Below are 26,351 nucleotides of genomic sequence, written 5' to 3'. Positions count from 1 at the left end.
TCCCTGCACCGAAGCACACGCAGGTGCTTGGATGCAAGAGCGGGAAATTTGAATTTAAGTTGCTGTAATGGAAGACGAGCGAGGGAGCTAGAGGAGGGTGAGTGAGCAATGGAAACAATTTCCCCCTAAATGTGAAATTAACAAGCAGCAGCTAGCAGCAGCAGTTCTGCAAAATGGACATAAAGGGATCTGATTATTATGCTTTGCAACTATTTTGTTTTGGATACAATGTATCTGCTCCCTTGAAACAATTTCCACTTAAGTGTGAAATTAACAAGCACTGGCAGCAGGCATTAGCAGCAGCTCTGCAGCTCTGCAGAGAGCAAAAAACCCTCCTTTCATCCTTAAGAGGGGCAAAATAAAAGGGAAGAAGGGGGAGAGAAAAGGGGGAAAAAACCTAACTGCTCCTAAAAGCCAGGTAGAGCGTGGAGTCCAGGGCCAGGTCTGTGCCAATCTCCTTTGCCCTGGAAGTTTGCCAGTGCTCTGAGCTGAGGGCAAGTGTGAAGCAGGCAGGTTGCCCTTCCTTCCCGTTCCCTGCTAACCACCCCTACATTCAAGGCCACCAAGACCAGAGCCTGCAATGTGCCTTGCAGTTACTACTGGGAAACCAAGCAGATTCTTGCAAGTAGGGGATTTGGGGAAAGTTCCCAGGCAGCCTTGAGCTCCCTTTCCTTCCCATGGAGAATGAAATTGACAAAGCTTTCCGAGCAGGCTTGAAAGGGGCCAGAAGCCCTTTTCTTGTTTGCATTTGCGATATTACACTTAAACTAATGTATGCTTTTCTGATTTGAAGCAAAAACCCCAGGGAGCAGAATGAAATTGACAAAGTTTACCGGGACAGGCTGAAACCCATCACCACCCCTTTCTCGCTTGCTGTGCATTGCAGATCTCACCCAGAGCGGCTGCCCAGTTTGCAGGCTGGCAAAAAATAAAATGCATCTGTGCAGTACTTGCAGACCCCCCCCAACACCCCACCATTGCGATGATTGGTTCAATTTCCCTGGGCTTATTCTCACACATGCGCAAAAGTGCAGATACGTGATTGGCTGGAATGAGAAGGGATAAAGGGAAACGCCCAAGAACCGCCCATCAGCTATAAAGTCCGTGGTATTGCATCCTAACTCCTGAAGGCCCAGCAGATGATTCCCGATTTTAAACAGCAAATCGCATTTTTGCTGGTATTGCAAGGAGCGGATTTAACCCGCGAAAATGCGTAACAGCGCAAGACGTCATTTGGATGACCGAAAAATAATGAACACACATAGCGGGTGTGTCACACATTTTGCAGTCGTCTGGATGAGCCCTGAGTGTCATTAGGTATGTAGTTAAAACAATGTTGCCTGCAGCACGAGAGAAAAAGAGACAGCAGGCTTGGGCAAACTCTCAAATTTGCAGAAGTCCTTTAAAAAAAACTTGGGTGGGGGAGGGAAAACTTCAAGAGGACTGAACAGGATCAGTGGCTACCGAATGTTGAGTGAATGTTGCTGGAAGGGAGAGGGGTGAGAAACACTGGGATTTACTCTCTCATGAACAGTAGTGTTGTGGCAATTTCAGAAGTGCAGGTCCCTTCATGGTAGTCACTGCCACTCCCCCTTTTAAGATTACAGAATAATCTGGCCAGGCTTGAATGCTGCTTTCTGGTCACTGTCACCGCACATGACTCCCCTTTCTCACTGTCAGCAGTATTGCTTGAATTCATGAATAATACTTTTCTAAATAAATAAAATGGCTTTTTAAGTGATTTAATGTTGCTTTAAATGTATGGAATGGATGTGGCCTTAGTCCCGTGCTGTTCTAACAGGTTTACTTCCATTTCATAGTCATCCCCCCTCCCGCAAACTACGTATTTAGTTAAAACAATTATACACCTTTTCTCACTACATCTGCCTATGGGGGGGGGGTACTGAACGTATATACTTAAAAACAAAGAATGTCTGCCAAAAAATCCCTATTGGATTGTTTGGATTTTAGTGTTTCCTTGCTCAAAAATTGGACCGAGTCACACAAAATCAAATTTCCTTGTCATTTTTTGGGGTTAAATATTAAACATGAAATTCAATATTAGACAGGCGCCATCTCTGTTATTTTTTCGGCACCTATTAAAGACCTTACTCTTTCAACAAGCCTTTTAAGTAGAGACCTTATCCAAGTCTGCTTCTGTGTTGGAATTGCTTTTTAATATGTTTTTAAACTTTTTTAAAAAACAATACATTTTAAACCTTTTTTTAAAGATCTTGAAAGCTTTTTTAATGTTTTTAAAGATGTTTTGTTTTAATGTATTTTAAAGTCTGTTTTTATGATGTTTTAAAGTGTTTTTAGTACTTTTGTTTGCTGCCCTGGACTCCTGCCCAAATAATAAATAAATAATTTTTTTCAAAATTAAAGGATTTGGTGGTAGATTTGTATGTCAAGGCAGCCTCTTGGTGGCAGTATCCTCCTCTGTGGCAGTATCCTGTTTATGGAACCCCCTCCCAACAAACATAAGGGTGCCCTCCATATTGGAGGCCTTATCATGCAAGCTGGACATTTTCATAGAATCATAGAATAGTAGAGTTGGAAGGGGCCTATAAGGCCATCAAGTCCAACCCCTGCTCAATGCAGGAATCCAAGTCAAAGCATTCCCGATAGATGGCTGTCCAGCTGCCTCTTGAATGCACCCAGTGTTGGAGAGCGCACTACCTCTCTAGGTCATTGGTTCCATTGTCGTATGGCTCTAACAGTTAGGAAGTTTTTCCTGATGTTCAGTCGAAATCTGGCTTCCTGCAACTTTAGCCCATTATTCCGTGTCCTGCACTCTGGGATGATCGAGAAGAGATCCCGGCCCTCCTCTGTGTGGCAACCTTTCATGTACTTCAAGAGTGCTATCATATCTCCCCTTAGTCTTCTCTTCTCCAAGGTAACATGCCCAATTCTTTCAGTCTATCCTCATAGGGCTTTGTTTCCAGTCCCCTGATCATCCTTGTTGCCCTCCTCTGAACCTGTTCCAGTTTGTCTGCATCCTTCTTGAAGTGCGGAGACCAGAACTGAACGCAGTACTCAAGATGAGGCCTAACCAGTGCTGAATAGAGGGGAACTAATACATCACGCGATTTGGCCTTCATCTCCTGGCTATTGGCCCAGCTTGCTGGGGCTCATGTAGTTCAGCAACATTTGGGGGCGAAAGATTCCCCACACTTACTCTACAAAGAATCACAGAATCATAGATAGTTGAGTTGGAAGGGGCCTATAAGGCCATCAAGTAGGGTTGCCATATTCCAGTTCCACATATCTGGGCAGGCTAATTTGCATATTATGCATATTATTTGCATATTATGCAAATATTTGCATATTAATATTTGGATTGTCCAGTTGTTTTGTTTTTGTGCCTAGGAATTACCACCAAAAACTGGGGAAAGATGTGAGAAATCTTTTTCTAAAAGCAACATTTTCAGCCTTAAATGCCTAGACTCTAGTTTCCAACACTATGGAATATTTATTGATTGATTAAGAGGATTTATATCCTGCCCTTCTGCTGTTAAAAACAGAGCTCAGCACAGCTTACAAATATAATAAAAACAATAAAAATACACAATCAATATAAAAACATAATAAAAACACAAAATAGCAACAAACAAGTAAGTCAGGGCAGCAGTACAGTTAACCATTACATATACAATATATTTCAGAGATGTGGTGGGTGGAGAAAAACAAGAAGCCAGAATGTTAGGAAAAGAAGTCTTTCACACTACATGCTCAGTTCTAAATACTGTTGCAGCAAGTTTTACAAGTTCCTCCACTATTCCACTGGTGCAGGCACTCAGACATTCAAAGTATCTGTATGTTTCTTAGGTTTTATAAAAGCAGAGCTTTGCTTAACTCAAAATTTCTTCTCTCTTTGATCAACCACATCTACACAGTTTCCACCTCCATACTCAAAATGAAACTGGGCCTGGAAGTGTGCAACAACCCCACACATACCTTGCTAATTAGATTACCAATGCCAGGATGTCTGTCTTATCGACTACTCTTCTGCTCCGCCCTCCCCCCCCCCACCGGGCATCATGAAAGACCCAGTCCTGGGCTCAGAAAGAAAATAAATATCTGGTCCTCTTCAAAGTACCGATAAGTCTCTTGTTTTAATTAAAATAATAATTATAAATTCTTGCTCTTATCACTAATGGGAGTTAATTATCTTGCATATGCTGCTGTTGCTTCTATGGCTGTAACGGAGTGAGGTTAAAGATAAGTGAAATGCAAATAGGAAAAAAACAACACAAAAGGTAATAACACTTTCCTAAATGTAATACCATACCAACCACAACAAGATTCCTATGAGTAAAGCAGAAAACTAAGCATGTCACAACCAGTCAGGATTCCTAACCAAAAACCAAAAATATGATAAATGAAGAAATATTTATATAAGCATGACTATCAAATATATTTATTAGTTACACAAACTGTAAAGATATTTATAGTGCAATCCTAGGTTTATTTATTCAGAAGCAAGTCCCACTGTATTCAGAGGGGCTTACTCAAACAGGGACAGAAATGCAACCTCAAGTGATAAGCAACTTCATTCACACAGCCCACTTTACGCTGTTTTGCAACTATTTATACTTGTTTTTATGGTTATTGGATTTTAAATGGCTTTATTTCTTGTTGTGAGCTGCCTTGGCTTCCAACCCTACCTCACAGGGTTGTTGGAAAGACTCCATACATACACACACACACACACTGCAGATGTATAAATACATACAGTCCATATAATAGTTTATCGTCAAACCAGTTGGTCATTGCAGAAAAATCAGTATTAGTTTTAAAAAAACCAGTATTAGTTTCCTACAGAATAAACACTGTAATACCTAAGTAAGCCCTGCCTACTTGCTTTAAAATAGGACTGGAGAGGACACAGAAAGAGTTAGAACAGAAACACAATTCTTTTTTACATTCACTCTAAAGTCCCATAGATTTTCAGCACATTCATAACCATGTCTACTCACAAGTAAGTCCTATTGAATTCAATGGGATTTACTCTGGGCATATGGGATTAGCATTGCTTTTACAAAAGCAAGTATTGGGAAGGTTTTCAAAACACTGCCCAGGATCTGACTCCTGCACACAAGAGGAAAAAAAACTGAAATGTATAAATGGGGGGGAAACCACCATTTTCTGGCATTGCAATGAGGTTTTCTAGAGTAGACACTGCCTCAGGTCAATCAAACTGAAACACAACCCTGGCTTCACTGATTGGCTGCAATCCTGAACGGGCGGGGTTAAAGCTACGAAGTGCTATACAGTACTGTTTAAAGAAAGATTTAACAGTTGGGGGGCAGCTGACGTTTTTATGTATATCTCGAGAACCGGACCACCTAGAAACTTAATTTTGTTTAAAATTAAAGCTGAGAATCCGGGCCACCTAAGGGGCTAAACGGGCGCCGGGTGGCATGCAAAGAATCCGGGTAAAACCCGGCTAACCGGGCAATATGGCAACCCTACCATCAAGTCCAACCCCCTGCTCAATGCAGGAATCCAAATCAAAGCATTCCCAACAGATGGCTGTCCAGCTGCCTCTTGAATGCCTCCAGTGTCGGAGAGCCCACTACCTCTCTAGGTAATTGGTTCCATTCATTGTCATATGGCTCTAACAGTTAGGAAGTTTTTCCTGATGTCCTGTCGAAATCTGGCTTCCTGCAACTTGAGCCCATTATTCCGTGTCCTGCACTCTGAGATGATTGAGAAGAAATCCTGGCCCTCCTCTGTGTGACAACCTTTCATGTACTTGAAGAGTGCTATCATATCTCCCCTCAGTCTTCTCTTCTCCAGGCTAAACATGCCCAGTTCATTTTTACTTGTCCGAGCCTTTGGACCCTAGAAGGAGTGACAAAGGGCTGTACCTCAGTAGCAGAGCAGCTCTTTTGCACACAGGAGGTCCCAGGCTCAATCCCTGTTTGAACTCCTCAACAGCCATTGCCAGTCAGTGTAGACTATCATCAGCTAGATGAGTATAAAGCACCTTCCCATGTCTAGGGTCCTGTGGATGGTCCTGAGAGTTACAGTGCAACAAATGTTCAGTGCTGCTGGGTTAGGTTAACTGACTGTGGCTAGGTGATTTTAAGTCTTTTTTTGTAATAGTTGCTTTATTTAATTTTGGATTTTAAGCCATCCTTGGCATTGGAGAGGTCCGATATAAACGGGATGGATGGATACTGATACAGCATCCTCAAACACCCTTGTGTTCTGTAGTTGTTAAAGGAAAGGTACATTTGAAGGCTGCTATATTTATTTGGGGGGTTGGCACCTACAGGATCTCAAGCAAATCAGCTTCTTCATACCACTTGCTGCCTCCTCTATGCTGACAGGCAACTCAGTTTCTTGAGGTTTTTAAAAAAGAAATATATATATGTACCCCGGGCTGGGGAACCTGTGGCTAGGGTTGCCATATTCCAGTTCCACAAATCCGGACAGGCTAATTTGCATATTATGTAAATTATTTGCATATATGCATATTATTTGCATATTGTGCAAATATTTGCATATTAATATTTGGATTGTCCAGTTGTTTTGTTTTTGTGCCTAGGAATTTCCACCAAAAACGGAAAACGAAAGATGTGAGAAATCTTTTTTTTAAAAGCAACATTTTCCGCCTTAAATGCCTAGACTCTAGTTTCCAACACTATGGAGTATTTATTGATTGATTAAGAGGATTTATATCCTGCCCTTCTGCTGTTAAAAACAGAGCTCAGCACAGCTTACAAATATAATAAAAATACACAATCAATATAAAAACATTATAAAAACACAAAATAGCAACAAACATAAAGTAAGTCAGGGCAGCAGTACGGTTAACCATATACGATATATTTCAAAGATGTGGTGGGTGGAGAAAAACAAGAAGCCAAAATGTTAGGAAAAGAAGTCTTTCACACCACATGCTCAGTTCTAAATACTGTTGCAGCAAGTTTTACAAGTTCCTCCAGTATTCCACTGGTGCAGGCACTCAGACATTCACAGTATCTGTATGTTTCTTAGGTTTTACAGAAGCAGAGCTTTGCTTAACTCAAAATTTCTTCTCCCTTTGATCAACCACATCTACACAGGTTCCGCCTCCATACTCAAAATGAAACTGGGCCTGGAAGTGTGCAACAACCCCACACATACCTTGCTAATTAGATTACCAATGCCAGGATGTCTGTCTCATCGACTACTCTCCTGCTCCCCCCCCCTCCCCGGGCATCATGAAAGACCCAGTCCTGGGCTCAGAAAGAAAATAAATATCTGGTCCTCTTCAAAGTACTGATAAGCCTCTTGTTTTAATTGAAATAATAATTATAAGTTCTTGCTCTTATCACTAATGGGAGTTAATTATCTTCCATATGCTGCTGTTGCTTCTATGGCTGTAACGGAGTGAGGTTAAAGATAAGTGAAATGCAAATAGGAAAAAAACAACACAAAAGGCAGTATCACTTTCCTAAATGTAATACCATACCAACCACAAGATTCCTGTCAGTAAGGCAGAAAACTCAGCATCCCACAACCAGTCAGGATTCATAACCAAAAACCCAAACTAAAAAAATCCTAGCAGACAGTCAGCCAAGGTCACAGAAATCCCCATGCAGCACTACCTGACCTGGGGACTTCAGTTAATGCAGAATGCTGCAGCACGATTGCTGACATGAGTGAGATCCTATCAGCACATTACACCTCTGCTCTGAAATCTGCATTGGTTGCTGATTTGCTACCAGGCCAAGTTCAAACTGTGCTTTCCATGTTATGGATGCCACATAGTACTTGTTCTGCTCTTGTAAGAAATCAGTCCTGTAAAGTGGCAGCACCTACACTTTGGAACTCCTTGCCTATTGACATTAGGCAGATGCCTCTTTTCAGCACCTGCTAAAATCAGTTTTCTTGAGGAAAGCCTCTCCAGGCATGTGGAAGCTATTGTGTTTTTAAATCCGTTTTTAACTCATTGTTCGTTTTATTATTATGAATGCTTTTAAGTATCTGTCCTTAACGCTTTTGCCAATAATTTTATTGTTTTAATTCTTTCTGTAAACCGCTTTGAGATTTTTTTACAATAAAGCGGTATATAAATGTTGTAAATAAAAATAAATAAATGTTGGAGTCACTGTGGCCCTTGAGTCTCTTGCCACTTTTAGGAACCAAGGAATCTGCCTTATACTGATTCAGGCCATTTTGTACCATGATTTCTTAAATGCAATACCATACCAACCACAGCAAGATTCCTATGAGTAGGGCAGAAAACTAAGCATCTCACAACCAGTCAGGATTCCTAACCAAAAACCAAAAATATGATAAATGAAGAAATATTTATATAAGCATGACTATCAAATATATTTATTATTTACACAAACTGTAAAGATATTTATAGTGCAATCCTAGGTTTATTTATTCAGAAGCAAGTCCCAGTGTATTCAGTGGAGCTTACTCAAACAGGGACAGAAATGCAACCTCAAGTGATAAGCAACTTCATTCACACAACCCAAAATTCCGAATCATGCCACTTTACACTGTTTTGCAACTGTTTATACTTGTTTTTATGGTTATTGGATTTTAAATGGCTTTATTTCTTGTTGTGAGCTGCCTTGGCTTCCAACCCTACCTCACAGGGTTGTTGGAAAGAGTCCATACATGCACACGCACACACTGCAGATGTATAAATACATACAGCCCATATAATAGTTTATTGTCAAACCAGTTGGTCATTGCAGAAAAATCAGTATTAGTTTAAAAAAAATCAGTATTACTTTCCTACAGAATAAAAACTGTAATACCTAAGTAAGCCCTGCCTACTTGCTTTAAAATAGGACTGGAGGGGAGGGGGGAGAAACAGAACACAAACACAATTCTTTTTTACATTCACTCTAAAGTACCATTGATTTTCAGCACATTCAAAACCATGTCTACTCAAAAGTAAGTCCTATTGAATTAAACGGGATTTACTCTGGGCATATGGGATTAGCACTGCTTTTACAAAAAGCAAGTATTGGGAAGGTTTTCAAAACACTGCCGAAGACCACACAAGAGGAAAAGAAACTGAAATGTATATACTTACCCAATTTATGAGATTTTCAGATAAATGGGGGTAAACCACCATTTTCTGGCCTCGCCATGAGGTTTCCTAGACACTGCCTCAGGTCAACCAAACTGAAGCACAACCCTGGCTTCACTGATTGGCTGCAATCCTGAACGGGCGGGGTTAAAGCTATGAAGTGCTATAGTACTGTTTAAAGAAAGATTTAACAGTCAGGGGCGGCTGACGTTTTTATGTATATCTGGAGAACCGGACCACCTAGAAACTTAATTTTTTAAAAAAATTGAAGCTGAGAATCCGGGCCACCTAAGGGGCTAGCCAGGCACCGGGTAGCATGCAAAGAATCCGGGTAAAACCCAGCTAACCAGGCAATATGACAACCCTACCTGTGACCCTCCGGATGTTGCTGAATTACAACTCCCATCACCCCTGAACATTGGCCATGCTGGCTGGGGGCCGATGGGTGTCAGAACCCAACAATGTCTGCAGGCCCCGGATTCTCCATCCTCATAGTTAACGTGCTAAATGTTGGTGGCTATGCCAATAGAACAGTTGCCCTTCCATTGTTTTGCAGCAGGAGTTCTCTGGCCGCTGTCGCTTCCACAGACATACCCTGGCAGGCACCTGCATGGGACTGGAAGGGAGGGTGGCGCTATGGCATCGCAGAAGGAAACCGAGGCGAGTTGCCCAGCGCAGAGGCGCGAGGCCAGTGGGGGAGGGCGGGGGCTGAAGAATGCAACCGTTTCTTGAACAGAACTGTTAAGAAGCAACTGTTGAGGCTGGGCCCAAGGCGTAGGCCCGAAAAGCCTGTTGGTTGGGCATGTAGGAAGGCTGGCCCGTCGGGCTCTGGTTGTGAAGGGAGCGGGGGGCAAGCTAAGTGACGGCCTTTCTGAAGCCTGGGCTGAGCCGATATGGGGGATGAAGCGATGAAGTCGGAAGCTGCTTCAAAACCAGGAAGTAGGAAGGGCCTATGGTCAGGCTGGGCCCTGAGGCTGCTTGGCCAAAGTGTGAGGTCAGGGCCCCCAATGAGGCTGCCGCTGGCGTGAGGAATGGGCTTCTCTCGCAGGGCCTTGTCCCTAGCACAGGTGTGGGGAACCTTTGGCCCTCCAGATCTTGTTGAGCTATGACTCCTATCGTTCCTGGCCTTTGGCCATGCTTGCAAGGGCTGATGGGAGCTGCAGTTCAGCAACTGCTGGAGGGCCAGAGCTTCCCCACTCCTGGCCTAGCACAGCCTATCACCACCCTTGGGTTCCCAGATGTTCCTGGACTACCGTCCCCATAATTCCTGACCATTGGCCATGCTGACTGGGCCTGATGGGAGTTGTAGTCCATCAACATTTTCAGGCCCAAAGGTTAGGCAAGGCTAGCCTAGCGTATAATCTGTTGCTGCTGTTGAACAACATTTATTACCCGCCCTTCACCCAAAGGTCCCCGGGCAGGTTACAACAATTTTAAAATACAGCATTAAAAGCAACCTGTTCTGATGTCACTGTAGGGTTGGGAACAAAGTACAACAGGGAGATGTGTGGCTGGCTGGGAGGGTGGAAGCTGGTAGGAGGCTTGGGCATTATGGACCCCAGTGAGCACTTGCCAGGTCTCCAGATCTGAGCCAAAGTTTCAGGAGCTGAGCCACCTTCTCAGGATCGCCAGCCAACAGAGCAAAATCTCCGGGCCAGGGCCCAGAATGAAAGGAGCAAAACACTTGTCCTCAGGACCTGTTTCAGTCCTTCGTCTCCGTTCTGTAGAACGAGAGGCAAACTGCATGAAGTCACATGTAAATGGTGCTGCCTGGCTTGACCACGTGTCCATCTGCCTCCACTTCTAACCTGCCATGCATTGACATCCTGGGCATCCTTACACCATGCCCAAACCCACCAGGCACCACTGCTGGTCTCACACACTCCACTTTATGTGGGCCTGAGCCTTGGGAGACCTGGAAACTCATCCAGACCTCAGGGGTCATTTTAATGACGGTTCTGTGTTGCTTTTTAATGTTTTTATGTTGCTATACACCACCCTGACATTTTGTGAGAGGACCGTAGCATAGAAATACTTCAAATAAACAAATACCCCTAAATGAGTAACCAAGAGTGAAGGTGGCAAGGTTGGCCAGTTGCTAAGGCCAACTTTTTGAGCTAAGGTCACATCCACAACCATACATTTAAAGCACATGACTTCCCCCAAAGAATCCTGGAAGCTGTAGTTTGTCAAGGGTGCTGGGCATTGTAACTCAGTGAAGGCAAACTATTATTTATTTATTTTATGTATTTATTATATTTATATCCCGCCCTTCCTCCCAGTAGGAGCCCAGGGCGACAGTTCCCAGGATTCTTTGGGGGAAGTCATGTGCTTTAAATGTATGGTATGGATGTGACCTGGGGGCCCTGGGAAAACAAGGATTATAGTTGTGAGGAGGGAGTGCTTTTCAGTGGAGAAAAACAAGAATGACCTACAGTGAGGATCTTTAGGAAAGATGAAGGTAAGGAAAGGAGGAAAGGAAGCTTGAGGGCGGTGCTGAGGGGTGGATATGGAGGCAGGTTGAGCCTCAAAGTGTGATCATGTTTTTGTGATTTTTTACTATGATATATTGTATTTTATCTTGTTTGTTCACCGCCCTGAGAGCTATTCTGCTAAGGGCGGTATATAAATTGAAATAATAAAAAAATAAAAAAAAATATGTGGGGCCAAGGTAAGTTGGGATTTAGCATGGGTAGGGAAGAGTGCTCAGCTGATGGCCAGCTGTGCAGGGCAAGGCTCTGAGAGGCACAGTGGGCAGGACACATAAGGAACTGTCCCCATCCTTTGTCTTCACAGCAGGTCCATGAGTGTCACTCAGCACGTGAAGGTGATGTCCTGCCGCAACCCACACAGCTACTGAATGTTCTCCTGGCAGCCAGAGGCCTGAGTGCCCGCTCCGTCCATGAGCAATTGCATGAGCTGTCGTTGGCTACTGTCTACTGTATTCTGGCAGCTCTGATGCAGTGTCTGAGTCTGGCCAGCCTTTGTGTGGCCATTTCTCTGCTCAAGTGGGTCGCAGTGACTCAAAACCCATACACCCAACAGCCAAAGCGTTGGATATCCTATAGCTTTGGAGTGCCCGACGAGGTGGACGTGTTTGAAGGGCAGAACATCACCAACAGCGACTTACGTAAGAGGATTCCCCACCCCATTTCCGAGATGAATGGGGAGTCTGCATGAAGGGGCAATAATTTATTAATCAATAAGATATGTGTCTCCTAGAGGGGTGACGAAACGCTCAGAAAGCTGGCAGGCGTTCTTATGGTTGTAACTGATTTATGGATTTGAGAAAAGATCCCACCAGGTTGGAAGCATTGTAAAAACATACATGTCTGGGCTGGTCTTTGGAGCTCAGAGTTAATTTGGGGAGTGTCATTAGTTTAGTTTAAATCCTATTAGGAGATGGACTTATTTTTGTTTTACTGACCAGTGTAGGGAAGATATGTGGGGAACCTTTGGCCCTCCAGATGTTGCTGAACTACAGTTCCCATCATTCTTGGCCATTGGCCATGCTTGCAGTGGCTGATGGGAGTTGTAGTCCATTAACATCTGGAGGGCCAAAGGTTCCCTGCACCTGCCTTAGGATCATGCAGGCTAGAAATACAAATAAAGGCCAACTGGTTGCCATGAGGCAAGGTAGCTTACAGGCTTGGTAGGCATTTTTCTTTACCTCTGGACCAGTCAAGAACATAAAAGGGGTCCTGCAGGGTTCATCTAATCCAGCATTCTGTTCACATGGCCAACCAGATGCCTCCAGGGAGCCAAAAAGTGGGGCATAGATTAGAAGAAATAACCCTTTCCCACTGTAGTAATATATAGCCATCATAATGGCTAGTTGCCATTGATAGCATTACATTACCCTCCATGAATTTGTCTAATCCCCTTTTAAAGATCTCCATGGTGGTAGCCATCACCACATCAAGTGGCAGTGAATTCCATAGTTCATCTGTGCACTTTTAGGGGTTGTAAGTGTGGCGTCCACAGGCACACATGAGCCTCAGAGGCCTTCCCTGGCATCTACAGGGTCCCCTCCCCATCCCTTCCCCCACTGAAATTAGGCTTTTCTATTGTAGCTGACAGAACAGCTTTGGGTGTGTGCTTTGCTGAAATGTGTGTGTGTGTGTGTGTGTGCGTGATCCCACACCACTTTCTCTGGTTTGCAAATGTGCCCATGGACCCATAAAGACTGGTGACTCTTGTACTACATGAAGAAGTACTTCCTTTGGTCTCTCTTGAATCTCCCATAATTCAGCTTCATTGGATGACCCTGGATTCTAATGTGATGATAGAGAGAGTGAGGGTCTTCCCACAAGGCCCAGCACCAGCAGATGGCCAAGTTGGTCCCTCACCAAGGGCCCCTGTGGCCCCTGTGTCCTTAGGGTGGGTGGAGCTCCACAATCCACGACAGTGTCAGGCTGTCGGACTCAGCAACCCAACACTGTCAAGGATCACAAAGCAGGAGCTCCCAGGCACCCCCCTGATACAGATGTCGCGGGGCTTAAATAAGCCTGCTTGCCCCACTTATCACATTAGTGTGCACGCTCCGCACTGTGTGTGCATGCCTGCCATCACCCAAGAGGGCAGCGGGGAGGTCCCTAAGGAGTTTACGCTTCCACCCCCACCTTGGGTGATGACAGGCATGTGCGCACAGCACACAAGCCATGCGCACTGATGCAGGAGGTAAGTGGGGGGCCTATTTAAGCCCCGCAGCGCCTGTATCAGGAAGGGGGTGTTGGGGCATTCAGTGGTGCAGGCCCGGGGCAGGCTGGTGCCCAAGGGCCCAGTCATGCCTGGTGTCAGACCTTCTTCCCACTATCCACTTTCTCCACATTTTTATGCCGCAATGGTCTTGCATAAAAAATAGGTGTGTTTGAGTAAAAAGCCAGGAACTTCATTTTCACTTCATGCACATGCTTGTTCTGTGTGGTCTAGCCTCGTCATCCTGTGAAGTAGCAGCATGCATGAATGTGTGGCTCCTTGGTAGCTGCTCCTCCACTCTGTGGAGCCACAGGGCTCAGCGTAGCGCAAGTCCAGGAATAAAATGGGGCAGGATTAGTGTGGTAGTGGCAGCTGGAGGACTTCCTCTCAACATCTCCTTCCCTGTGCAGCTCTTTGACAAGAGCCCAAAGTGTAGCTAGCTAGCCCCAGCCATAAGAGCAAGACTGAGCTACATGGCCAAGTGATCTGCCTCAATATAAGGGGTAGTGTCCTATGTTTCTAACTGGCTTGGTTATGGAAACAGCCTGGACTAGCTTTTGATGGATGTATTTCCTTATATTATTTTTATTTATTCTCCTGGTTAACTGTTCAACTGCTTCATAATGAGGGGATTCCACCCTCTAAACGTATATTTGAGACTTGGTAGGCAGACTGGCAAGGGTTAACAATCCACGGCATCTCCAGGTGAGAGAATCTAGGTGCCATGTGCTGGGAAAGACCTGCCAATCAGAATAGACAGTCTTGGTGTTTGATGGCTCACTAGTCCGTGGCCCAAGGCAGCTCTCTATGTTCATATCTACACCACAGAGTTCAAGTGGTTTTGTAATTTTTTTTTATTTCCCAGGGGCGTCTGGGAACTTCAGTTCCCCAGGGGTCCTGGAGCATCATTAACAGAGAAGGGGCCATAGTGCAGTGGTAGAGCACCTGTTTTGCATGAAGAAGGCCCCACAGGGCCGGTGCGAGAAGGTGGCCAGGTCGAGCCCTGGCCAAGGGCCCCTGTGGCTTAGAAAGGCTCCTGAAGGGCTCCTCCTGAGGGTGGGAGAGTAGCACTCCCATTGGTCAGCTCCTGACCCTGCCGTGGATCACAAAGAGGCTATGGTCTGAAGGCACATGAGGCCAGCTCCCTGCTGAAGCTAAGCAGGGTCAGGACTGGTCAGTGCCTGGATGGGAGACCGCCTGGGAACCATCTGTAAGCCGCCATGGGTTTCAGTCATGAAAAAGAAAGGCGGGGTAGAAATGAAATAAATAAATAAATAAAGAGGGAGCTCCCAGACGCCCCCTCCCATATAGTCAGTGTGGGCTTCAATAAGCCCGCATGCACACCTTCACCTACCTCTCTTGTCCCTGTGAGTGACGTGCGCGTTATGCGCACATGCCTACCATCAACCAAGATGGTGATGGGGGCTTCCCTAAGGGGCTGGTGCCCTGGCTGCCATCTTGGCTGATGGCGGCAGAGGCTTCCTTAAGGGGCTAATGCCCCTGCCGCCATCTTGTTTGATGGCAGGCATGCGTGTACAGCATGCACATCATTCACAGGGACCAGAGAGATAGGTGGGATGTGCGGGCGGGCTTATTAGCCCCGCGATGCCTGTATGAGTGAGTTGGACCATGGCGCCACGGGCCTGGATGCCCAGCGGCCCAGTCATGCCTGGAGCTGGCGATGAGGCCCCAGGTTAAGTCCCCAGCATCTCCAAGTAAATGAGCTGGGAAAGAGCACTGCCTGAATGGAACCTTGGGGAAACACTGCCTCTGTGCATGCACAGTATTGAGCTAGGTATCCCAGTGGTCTTCAGAGCTTGGAAAAGTTACTTTTTTGAACTACAACTCCCATCAGCCCAATCCAGTGGCCATGCTGGCTGGGGCTGATGGGAGTTGTAGTTCAAAAAAGTAACTTTTCCAAGCTCTGATTCTAGGGGAGAAGGCCTTGGCAGTTAAAAAACAATCAGTTTTCAAAAAATGGAAGTCTTGTCCGAATGAAGAAAATAAAAAAGAACACAAACTCTGGCAAAAGAAATGCAAGAAGACAATAAGGGATGCTAAAAAAGAATTTGAGGAGCACATTGCTAAGAACATAAAAACCAACAACAAAAAATTCTATAAATACATTCAAAGCAGGAGACCATCTAGGGAGACGATTGGACCCTTGGATGATAAGGGAGTCAAAGGTGTACTAAAGAATGATAAGGAGATTGCAGAGAAGCTAAATGAATTCTTTGCATCTGTCTTCACAGTGGAAGATATAGGGCAGATCCCTGAACCTGAACTAACATTTGCAGGAAGGGATTCTGAGGAACTGAGACAAATAGTGGTAACAAGAGAGGAAGTTCTAAGCTTAATGGACAATATAAAAACTGACAAATCACCGGGCCCGGATGGCATCCACCCGAGAGTTCTCAAAGAACTCAAATGTGAAATTGCTGATCTGCTAACTAAAATATGTAACTTGTCCCTCGGGTCCTCCTCCGTGCCTGAGGACTGGAAAGTGGCAAATGTAACGCCAATCTTCAAAAAGGGATCCAGAGGGGATCCCGGAAATTACAGGCCAGTTAGCTTAACTTCTGTCCCTGGAAAACTGGTAGAAAGTATTATTAAAGCTAGATCAACTAAGCACATAGAAGAACAAGCCTTGCTGAAGCAGAGCCAGCATGGCTTCTGCAAGGGAAAGTCCTGTCTCAGTAACCTATTAGAATTCTTTGAGAGTGTCAACAAGCATATAGATAGAGGTGATCCAGTGGACATAGTGTACTTAGACTTTCAAAAAGCGTTTGACAAGGTACGTCACCAAAGGCTTCTGAGGAAGCTTAGCAGTCATGGAATAAGAGGAGAGGTCCTCTTGTGGATAAGGAATTGGTTAAGAAGCAGAAAGCAGAGAGTAGGAATAAACGGACAGTTCTCCCAATGGAGGGCTGTAGAAAGTGGAGTCCCTCAAGGATCGGTATTGGGACCTGTACTTTTCAACTTGTTCATTAATGACCTAGAATTAGGAGTGAGCAGTGAAGTGGCCAAGTTTGCTGATGACACTAAATTGTTCAGGGTTGTTAAAACGAAAAGGGATTGCGAAGAGCTCCAAAAAGACCTCTCCAAACTGAGTGAATGGGCAAAAAAATGGCAAATGCAATTCAATATAAACAAGTGTAAAATTATGCATATTGGAGCAAAAAATCTTAATTTCACATATACGCTCATGGTGTCTGAACTGGCGGTGACCGACCAGGAGAGAGACCTCGGGGTTGTAGTGGACAGCATGATGAAAATGTCGACCCAGTGTGCGGCAGCTGTGAAAAAGGCAAATTCCATGCTAGCGATAATTAGGAAAGGTATTGAAAATAAAACAGCCGATATCATAATGCCGTTGTATAAATCTATGGTGCGGCCGCATTTGGAATACTGTGTACAGTTCTGGTTGCCTCATCTCAAAAAGGATATTATAGAGTTGGAAAAGGTTCAGAAGAGGGCAACCAGAATGATCAAGGGGATGGAGCGACTCCCTTATGAGGAAAGGTTGCAGCATTTGGGGCTTTTTAGTTTAGAGAAAAGGCGGGTCAGAGGAGACATGATAGAAGTGTATAAAATTATGCATGGCATTAAGAAAGTGGATAGAGAAAAGTTCTTCTCCCTCATAATACTAGAACTCGTGGACATTCAAAGAAGCTGAATGTTGGAAGAATCAGGACAGACAAAAGGAAGTACTTCTTTACTCAGCGCATAGTTAAACTATGGAATTTGCTCCCACAAGACGCAGTAATGGCCACCAGCTTGGATGGCTTTAAAAGAAGATTAGACAAATTCATGGAGGACAGGGCTATCAATGGCTACTAGCCATGATGGCTGTGCTCTGCCACCCTAGTCAGAGGCTGCATGCTTCTGAAAACCAGTTGCCGGAAGCCTCAGGAGGGGAGAGTGTTCTTGCACTCGGGTCCTGCTTGCGGGCTTCCCCCAGGCACCTGGTTGGCCACTGTGAGAACAGGATGCTGGACTAGATGGGCCACTGGCCTGATCCAGCAGGCTCTTCTTATGTTCTTATGTTCTTATGTTCTTAGTACCAATTGATTATGTTGGTAGAGCGGATATGATGTGAATTCAACAGAGACTGCAGTTTTCCATGTGACTTTTCTTCTCCTTTCTGTTCTAACAGAGAAAATTCATTTATTTTCCAACAATATATTTGTCCCGCTGCTCATCAGCACTTGTTTCATCAGCATGCTCTTTGGCTTTGTGGCTTTTCTCCTGGCTTTCATAGAGATGGAGATCCTAGGCAAGCACCAAATGGCTGTTGCCACTTTCCTACATGTTTCTTCAGGTAACTGTCTAGTCTGTACATTGACTTGTCTGTTCTTCTGCACCTAACACTGACATTATATATGGCAGCTTCAACCCATAATTGATCATGTGTGTGAGGGATCTTTGATTTGCATGCAGAGAGCAGCCTTTGCCTGCCTTGTCCCTGCCAGTGATGACTGAGCATGCTCAGTTGTCACAAAACAATGAGTGACTGTTGGAGGGGGGAGGAAAACTGGGGTGGGGGGTGCAATGGAAAAACCTAGAAGAGGGCATGGCTGGCTGGTTTGAACCCTGAACATTCTATGCTGCGATATTTTGTTGCAGCTACCATTTGTTCTTGTAGTGGTTGTTGCTGATGATAATGCACCATCCTTGAACAGGGCACAAGACATGCAAAAGCCAAATCTCTGAAGAGCTTACAATCGAAATTTAGACATCAGTGGGAGAACAAAAGTCATGGGTGTAATACCTGGGTCTGCATTGCACATGCCAGTTTGGTCTATGACCGTAAATAAAAATCAATCAATCAATCAATCATTGCACATGCATCCACAAACAGAAGGTACAGCAGTTAGTGTTGCCAGGTTCAATCCCTGAGACTGATCCTGTATCTTTAGGAGAAGAGAAAGTCAGCCAAGTGCAGGTGTTCTTGCAACTCTGTAATGGGAAAAACCACAAGGTGGAATTCTCCCTTCCCCCTGCACAACTTTTAAAGATACAAAAGACCTCTATATAATGGTAAACCACCTCTGCATACCGCTTACCATGAAAACCGACCCTAAGTTGGAATCGACTTGAAGGCAGCCCATTTCATTTTTCATATATATATATATAAACGTAATTGTGATGAATCAAACAGAGGTTTTTATTATATTAACAAAACGTTTCAGCTTCCGCCTTCATCAGCTGCCAACATACAAATGCTGTTACCAAGGTGGCAGTTATAGAGCTTTGAGGATGGAATGCTCAGAGGGGCTTCATTTGCAGAAGCTCAGTGGTGCTGGTACTGTCCTCCAGGTTCAGGCCATGTGGTGCCAATGAAGGCGGAAGCTGAAATGTTTTGTTAATATAATAAAAACCTCTGTTTGGTTAATCACAATTATGTTTATATATATATATATTAGGTGATTAACGGAATCGTTATAGGGATCCAGAGCAAGCTTGAGTGAAGTTCTGTTGCTTTCTAAACTGTCTTATATATATATATATATATATATATATATATATATATATATATATATATATATATATATATATACACACACACACACACACACACACACACACACAACCCCCTATAAATGCATATGCAACATTCCATTATACTCTTGGAAAACAAAGGAATCGCATCAAAGTAGCCCAAGCAAAGGCTTTCTAAATCTAATCAGAATGAGTGTTATCTTAAATCCATGAAGTAAATTTTCCATCAGAAGACTGAGGGTGTTTGTTTTATAGTATCTGCTTCCATACAAGTATGTGAGCTGGAACATGACATTTCTTCCAAGGACTTTTAGCATGGCTGTTATCTTCTGCAGTCAGTGGAACTGGAATGAAAACAGGGGCTTCACACGCAGCACTTCATAGGGCGCTATTTTCCCCTTAAAATTTGACAATGCCCATCCCAATGGGCAAGATTCCAACTATATGTTTATTATTATGAATTAACTTCTGTTCGGTGAAGCTCCGGCTTCTTCCTGCAACTGGCCCTTTAATTAGTAGTTTCCTCCTTGCATGTTTCTTTTAAAGCAACGTCTGCTTCTTAGCTTCGGTCCCTTTAGTTAGTTTCTTTCCGTACCCGGCATGGCAACAGCTTTCCTGACCAGTTCCTAATTAGCCTGTGCAGTTGTTCGTTTATTTATTTTTCATGATCCCAATTGCACAGTGAGCAGGAAGAAACTGATTAAAGCTACAAACAACTTGGGACCAGGCTACCCAAAAGGCCACCTTCTCCTGAACCTTAAGACTCTCAGTGTTGCCCTTGGCAAACTTAGCTGGGAGGAGGATTGGGACAACGCTAGAATTAGTTGGCTCTGACTCCTTGCCTTCTGCCCTACCAGTCTTAAAGGGCACCAGCTATCACTGCTGAGGTTCAGTCCCTGGCATTTCCAGGTAGAGTTGGAGCAGCGGTGGAGGGATAAATCTGGGAGTGTCGGAGCTCATGATGGCAACCGCCATAGCCACACCTCCAAGGAGAGTCCAAAAATGCAAGCAGCAGCATTTAAATTAGTATTAGTATTAGTATTAGTTACAAACACCCAAAGGACAGCAGTGCTTAGCACAATACCCAATTTATGAGGATCATCATGACTGCAATCCTGTGCATACTAACTTGGAAGTAAGCTCCATGGATCTCAGGGAGTCAGCATACGTTCAACTTGTAAAGCACATAAAGCTCTTACCAAAAATTAGCTTTTAATCAGAAATGCAAACAATCTCGCAAAGAAGTGTTCCCATTTAAACTGCTAGGGTGCCGTATGAATCCCATCAAAGAGAAGGGGTATCCAGCCTGCTTGTTTATGTGCATCATTCTCTGACTTCTGAGTCTATGCTAATCTGACACAAACTTGAAAGCCTCGTTATCACCTCATTCACTCCCCACAGCAAAGAGAGCGGATAAATTTCGCTGACATTCCAGCAGATTATGTCAGCGCTCCTGCTCTGAAAAGTTTCTGGAGCTGTGCTCCCCTCCATGATATCACTGGGGCTAGGAACAGACTCCTGTTCGCTGCCAGTCAGTATACTGAGGTAGATAGATCAAAGGTCTGACTCTGTGTAAGGCTTTATTCAAAACACGATCATTGGTGTTCAATGCTGCAAGGGTTAGGGCTGTTTTTCTTTTTTGTGTGCTGAGATTAAATTGGCACATTCGAAATGAGCTCTAGTCTTTTGTGGTAGCAGAGACAAGCATTTACAATATTATGGTTGCGTGTACAGGCTTCCTAGGCTGGATGCATTAAAGCAGTGCCATATTGCCCATATATTGCATCCAGGGCCAGCTCCAGTTTTTAGAGCATGCATGCGCACACACGATGCACGCAAGCACACACAAACGCTGGTGCCTCCCTATAGGTGCCTGTCTCCCAGGCTGTGAATTTACCTGGCAACAACAGCTAAATTTGAGAACCCACATGCCACTTTCATTTCCCACAATGCGCTGAAGTGCTGCTAAGTGAGTCTGTTTGCTACCAAGCCCAAGGTCACATCCACTCCATACAGTTAAAGTGCATTTTTAACAAACATTTAAAAAACATGTCTTCACACACACACCCAAAAAATCCTGGGAACTGTAGTTTGCTAAGCGTGCTGGGAATTGTAGCTCTGTGAGGAGTAAACTACAGTTCTCAGGAACCTTTAGAGGAAGCCATGTGCATTAATGTGCTTTAACTGTATAGTGTGGATATCCAAGTCAAGGTGATAACAGTATGTACATCCTAAATGGCATAAGGGCCAAATATTCCACCTCCTCCCATATCCATCCAGTGGGGCCTTGCACTCCTTGGGGAAGGCCCATTTCATAGTGATGTCAACAAGCTTTGCAGGCTCAGTATACTGATAATGGCAGATTTGGCTCAATGTTTGGGGAAGGGCTGTGGCTCCACAGTAGAGTATCTGTTGGGCATGCAGAGGGTCCCAAGTTCAGTTCTAGGTAGGGCTGGTAAATACTCCTGCCTGAAACCTTGAAGAGCTGCTGCCAGTCAGGGTTGACAATACTGAGCAAGATGTAACAATGGTCTAACTCAGTATAAGGCTGGCTACACACCATACCTTTAAGGCACATTCAATGCACACACACACACACAAACCCAAATTCTGGGAATTGTAGTCTGCCTGTTAAAGAGCTACAGTTCCCAACACCCTTAACAAACTACAGGTCCCAGGATTCCTGAGGGGAAAGGTATGTTGTATATGCAGAGCAAAACAGCTTCCTATGGTGCTATGGGACAGGGCCTTCTTCATGATGGTTCCCTGACTGCGGAACTCCCTTCCTCTGGAGTTCCTCCCTTCTGTCAATCCCCATCAGTGACAGAAAGCAATTAAAGATGCACCTTTTCATGCAGGCATTTTGGTGCAGGACTGTAGATGGGACTTAGTTTACATTTTTTGCTGCTAAACTGTTTAATGGGTTGAATTGTTTTTAATTGATGTTTTGATATAGATAGCTAGTATAGTACAGTGGGGAGGAGAGCCTGGCTGGGAGTCCAGAGCCTGTGAGTTCAAATCCCCGCTCGTGTCTCCTGGGTGTCAAGGGCCAGCTAAAGATCCCACACACACTGAGTGGCTCAGGGGTTATGTGCCCTGCCACCTGTGCAGCCGTGGGCAAGCTGCATCGTCCCAAGGAGCCCAGTTGCCCCCCAGCTGGCAGTTGCAGACAAGACAGTTGTGGCAAGCTGAGCAGGCCCTAGCCAGCTGCGGAGGACTAGCTTCAGAGGGAGGCAATGGGAAAACCCCTCTGGATACCGCTTACCAAGAACACCCTATTCATAGGGTCGCCATAAGTCAGGATTGACTTGAAGGCTGTCCATTTCCACATTCCATTTGATTTTATGTGCTGTTTCACGTATTCTTGTGCACTGCCCTGAGATCCTTCTGGATGAAAGGTGGCATAGCAAAATAAAGGGGAGAATATTTCCAGACCAAGACACTGTCATCAGACAAGCCCACAGCTAGGGGAAGGAGGGCCAAAGCAAGCAACGGCACCAGCAGACTTGTTTGGACTCTCTGCCGCTGCCCTAAGGAGCCATGTCCCATCATCGGCCCTGTCTCCATCCCTTCCATCTCATGGACAGGAAGAATCCTGTCCTAGCCATTTTATTTATTTATTTACGACATGTACATCCCACGCTTCACCATTAGCATTTCTAAGCAATGTACATAAAAATAAACCGCACAGAAAATACAACACATGCTTCATAAAGCTGAACACTACCTTAAAATGCCCGCTGGGACAATGAAGCTTTTGTCATGCGTCTGAAGTTCAGCAAGGAGGTTGCCTGCCTAATCTCAGGTGGCAGGGAGTCCCACAAGCTTGGGCCCACCACAATGAATGCACAGCTTGTAGTAGTTGTGAGTTAGGAGCATCTGAGCCATGGGAGATCACCAGCTGAGACTCCCCCAAAGATCTCAGTGATTGGGGATCAGACAGTCCTTAACATATTTTTAATTGTCTTTTCTTTTCTGTTTCCCCTGCAGGCATATTTCTTGCAGCCCTAGTAGCAGTATGTTGCTGGTGTCTTGTGAGAATGAATGAACGCTTCAGAAAGGATGATTTGAAGAAGGCCGAGTTGCTCAGCTACCTAGGAGAGAGTTTTTATGTCGCCCTGCTGTCCCTTGCTTTCATTATCTTAGCTGCCGCGCTAAGTTGGTGGTCGATGAAGCTCAGCAGATAAGGATAGCATCCACACAGCACAGCCTCTTAAGTACCAAAACAACAGAGAGAAATACACATTCCACTGCAATATAGAAACATCCTGACAATGGGCTGCTTTGGATGTAACATCCCCTGCTTCGTAAACCATGGCTTCCATGATTTATGAAGTCAGAAACAAGCGTGAAGGCCCAAAACTCCAACGCCACCCCTCCCCTCATGTTCAGATCCTGGTGTGTTTAACTCAGAACTCGCCACGTCATCCAAAATGGGGGGACGCAAGTTTGATGTTAGTTTGCTCACCAGGATATTCAGCTCTGATCATCGACCAACATGAAACCAGGCGTCTCCATTTTGGATGTAATGGGGTGTTCTGGCTTCAAGAACACCCACCTGAGGGGAGGAGCATGGGACATCCTATGCTTGTTCCCAGCTTTATAAATGGTCTTTTATGAAACTGGAAGATTGCACCCACATCGACCCACTGTTGTGATCAGCACGCAAATTGTAATGCTTTTCAATAAAGGTCTGCAAAGATCCCACTGAAAACAAGGAAACAACTTCCATCTCACTCTTCCCCAGTCGCTGAGGCATTACATTCCAAAATCACCAGTTCTAGATTTATGCAGGATACCTCCTGGAACCAGCAACAATTTGGGCACCACATCCTATGCAGTGAGGTGGGTGATGGAGAGGAGGGAGAGGCGAGAACAATGGAGGAACTTGCTATTAGCAATCTAGTGGCACTGAAAACACATTTGCACAGCGTAAGGCTGTAGTGGCCATTCCTTTTCTTCCCACACTGAGTCGGTGCCATCTCCTAAGATTTCGGAAGCAGGCAGGCATCAGTCTTCCTTTCTCCCCAGGCTGCAATGTTACCTTGGTCAATGCACAGACTGGTCCATCTTGACCGCAGAGCTTGGAAAAGTTAATTTTTTGAACTACAACTCCCATCAGCCCAATCCAGTGGCCATGCTGGCTGGGGCTGATGGGAGTTGTAGTTCAAAAAAGTAACTTTTCCAAGGTCTTATCTTGAGTAACATGATGCTTGCAACATCAGGTGCACATGGGGAAACTGACCGTGGGATCAAGGCAGCCTTAGAGCGAGGAAAATCAGCATGATCAGTTCCACCTTCTGTTGGAAGTGAAAGAGGCTAACGACAATAGAAAGCCCCAATGCCATTTTTTAAAAAAGAAAAGCTGTCTCACGAGGTGGGATGGAATTTGGAGTGGAGAAACAGTGGAGTTCCTTAACCTGTTTCATGCCAGCCACTTCTGCTGGTTACTCCCACCTCCCAGCTGCTTCCCACCCACCACCGGTACCACCAGATGTTTCAGAAGGTGCATTTGACCTCCATTTGACCTATGCTGGGAAATGTGCATTCAGGGCAGGGAAGCTGTACTCAAGGAAATGATTCCTGATTCTCTGCTCCAGATTTTCCTCTCCTGAAGCTACTTTTTTGTTTGTTTCAAAATGGTGTTGGGCCATGCTTAGGTAAACCCTTGAAACCTGGTGGCCACTTGGGAACTGATGCCTTTGTGGAGACTGGGTGGTTGGTTTATAGAGAGGCTGAATCCAGCAGAAACTTCCTGTGGACAACCCTAACCTATGGACATTTGTGGGGATTGCGCAAGAACATTTGTGAGCGGTGCAACTCCTTGGCGTGTTCATTGTATGGGAGAATCGTCTGCAGGACTATGCTGTTCTTGAGATCTTTTGGTCCCCTTTCAGCATTCTCCCAGCCACGTAGGAACTGCTGATCAGCGAGCAGAAGGCCCAGTCATGTGCGTGGGCCACTCACATGGGTAATCTGTGAAAGCCCCACCAAATGACTCCTTCCCCCCCCGCCCCCGCATGTCTGGGTTGCTCAGATATAGTTCACAGCTGAACACACAGCTTCTGATGGGTGGGAAAATGCTAACAGGGCACCGTTTAAAGAATTGTAGCTCCTCAGGTACCCTTGGTAATCACCTCTCTGGGAACTGTACCATTGCAATCTCATCCCCTTCAATAACGTTTGATCTCTGTCCTGCTCACGGCTTCACATCTCAACACAACTTAATTGTCATCTTCTTTCTAAAGCTGTATGGTCGATTAAAGTGACTGCTACTGGTTTAAGTCAGAAATGAGTGCGTGCCTACATCAGCGTCCCGTTTCCTCATTATAAAAATGGAACACCACGAACCCACCTTTCTCCTTGTGCTAAACGATTAACCCTAAGTGTTAGTTTGCTTCTTCTTTTGGTTTGTCTGTATTTCCAGCTGTGATGCACCCTGGGGTCAGTGCCGGGTTTAGGAACAAGTCAAGTAAGCCACAGTTGAGGGCCTCACGTTATGAGGGGCCTCAAAATATGATGGAGATCACTAAGAAGTTTTGTGGTAATTGAAATCACTTTGGCTTAAATAACCTTTCATATCAAACCCACCACCCAAATTCAGGACCCTGAGCTCCCTACCCCAAACCATGCCCCAGTCCCATCATCTTCCCTTTCAGGGATGCTGGCCTATCTGCATCATCCACAGGGTGCCCAACCTCATCTCAGACCTCAAATGGGAGCTAGCCTACCCAGAGCTTGGAAAAGTTACTTTTTTTGAACTACAACTCCCATCAGCCCCAGCCACCATGGCCACTGGATTGGGCTGATGGGAGTTGTAGTTCAAAAAATTAACTTTTCCAAGCTCTGAGCCTACCAACACATCCTAAAGCCCCGTTCCACACCAGGCATCGTTTTTGCTGATCCCCTCCTTGCTATTTTCCCAGCACTTTTCTCTTTATGGTATGGGCCCTCTGAATTTTGACGTAGCTTAGGGCCTCAGCCCGTCTTAATCCGGCCATGCCTGGGGTCCTTCAGAGAGTTCTTTACCCTCCTCTGTGAGCCTGGCATCTCAGGGGTCACTGAAAAAATGGACTGCCTTCAAGTCGATTCCGACTTATGG

General features: G+C 45.0%; 1 protein-coding gene across 2 annotated transcripts; it reads left to right on the top strand.

Moving 5' to 3' along the window:
* Positions 1-17: 17 nt before the first annotated feature.
* Positions 18-25,540, top strand: LOC133364417 (uncharacterized). Of its 2 annotated transcripts, none has more exons than XM_061584899.1 (5): positions 18-97; positions 9,609-9,709; positions 11,846-12,179; positions 17,904-18,068; positions 23,240-25,540. In XM_061584899.1, the coding sequence occupies exons 2-5, from the start codon at positions 9,686-9,688 to the stop codon at positions 23,434-23,436; spliced, it is 720 nt and encodes a 239-aa protein (XP_061440883.1). In that variant the 5' UTR covers positions 18-97; positions 9,609-9,685; the 3' UTR covers positions 23,437-25,540. The 2 variants fall into 2 exon arrangements, with proteins under 2 accessions (XP_061440883.1, XP_061440884.1); XM_061584900.1 differs by having other exon boundaries at positions 9,606-9,709.
* Positions 25,541-26,351: the final 811 nt, after the last annotated feature.

The sequence above is a fragment of the Rhineura floridana genome, chromosome 9 (assembly GCF_030035675.1).
Source record: "Rhineura floridana isolate rRhiFlo1 chromosome 9, rRhiFlo1.hap2, whole genome shotgun sequence".
Classification (NCBI taxonomy): domain Eukaryota; kingdom Metazoa; phylum Chordata; class Lepidosauria; order Squamata; family Rhineuridae; genus Rhineura; species Rhineura floridana.
Note: the sequence above shows the minus strand (reverse complement) of the source record. Positions and strands in the feature narration are given on the sequence as shown.

Excerpts from the sequence above, each read along its gene's own strand:
- LOC133364417 (XM_061584899.1), top strand. The coding sequence starts at position 9,686 with ATGGCATCGCAGAAGGAAACCGAG. Across the intron at positions 9,710-11,845 it reads CATCGCAGAAGGAAACCGAG|CAGGTCCATGAGTGTCACTC; the intron begins GCGAGTTGCCCA and ends TTGTCTTCACAG. Across the intron at positions 18,069-23,239 it reads TTTCCTACATGTTTCTTCAG|GCATATTTCTTGCAGCCCTA; the intron begins GTAACTGTCTAG and ends TTTCCCCTGCAG.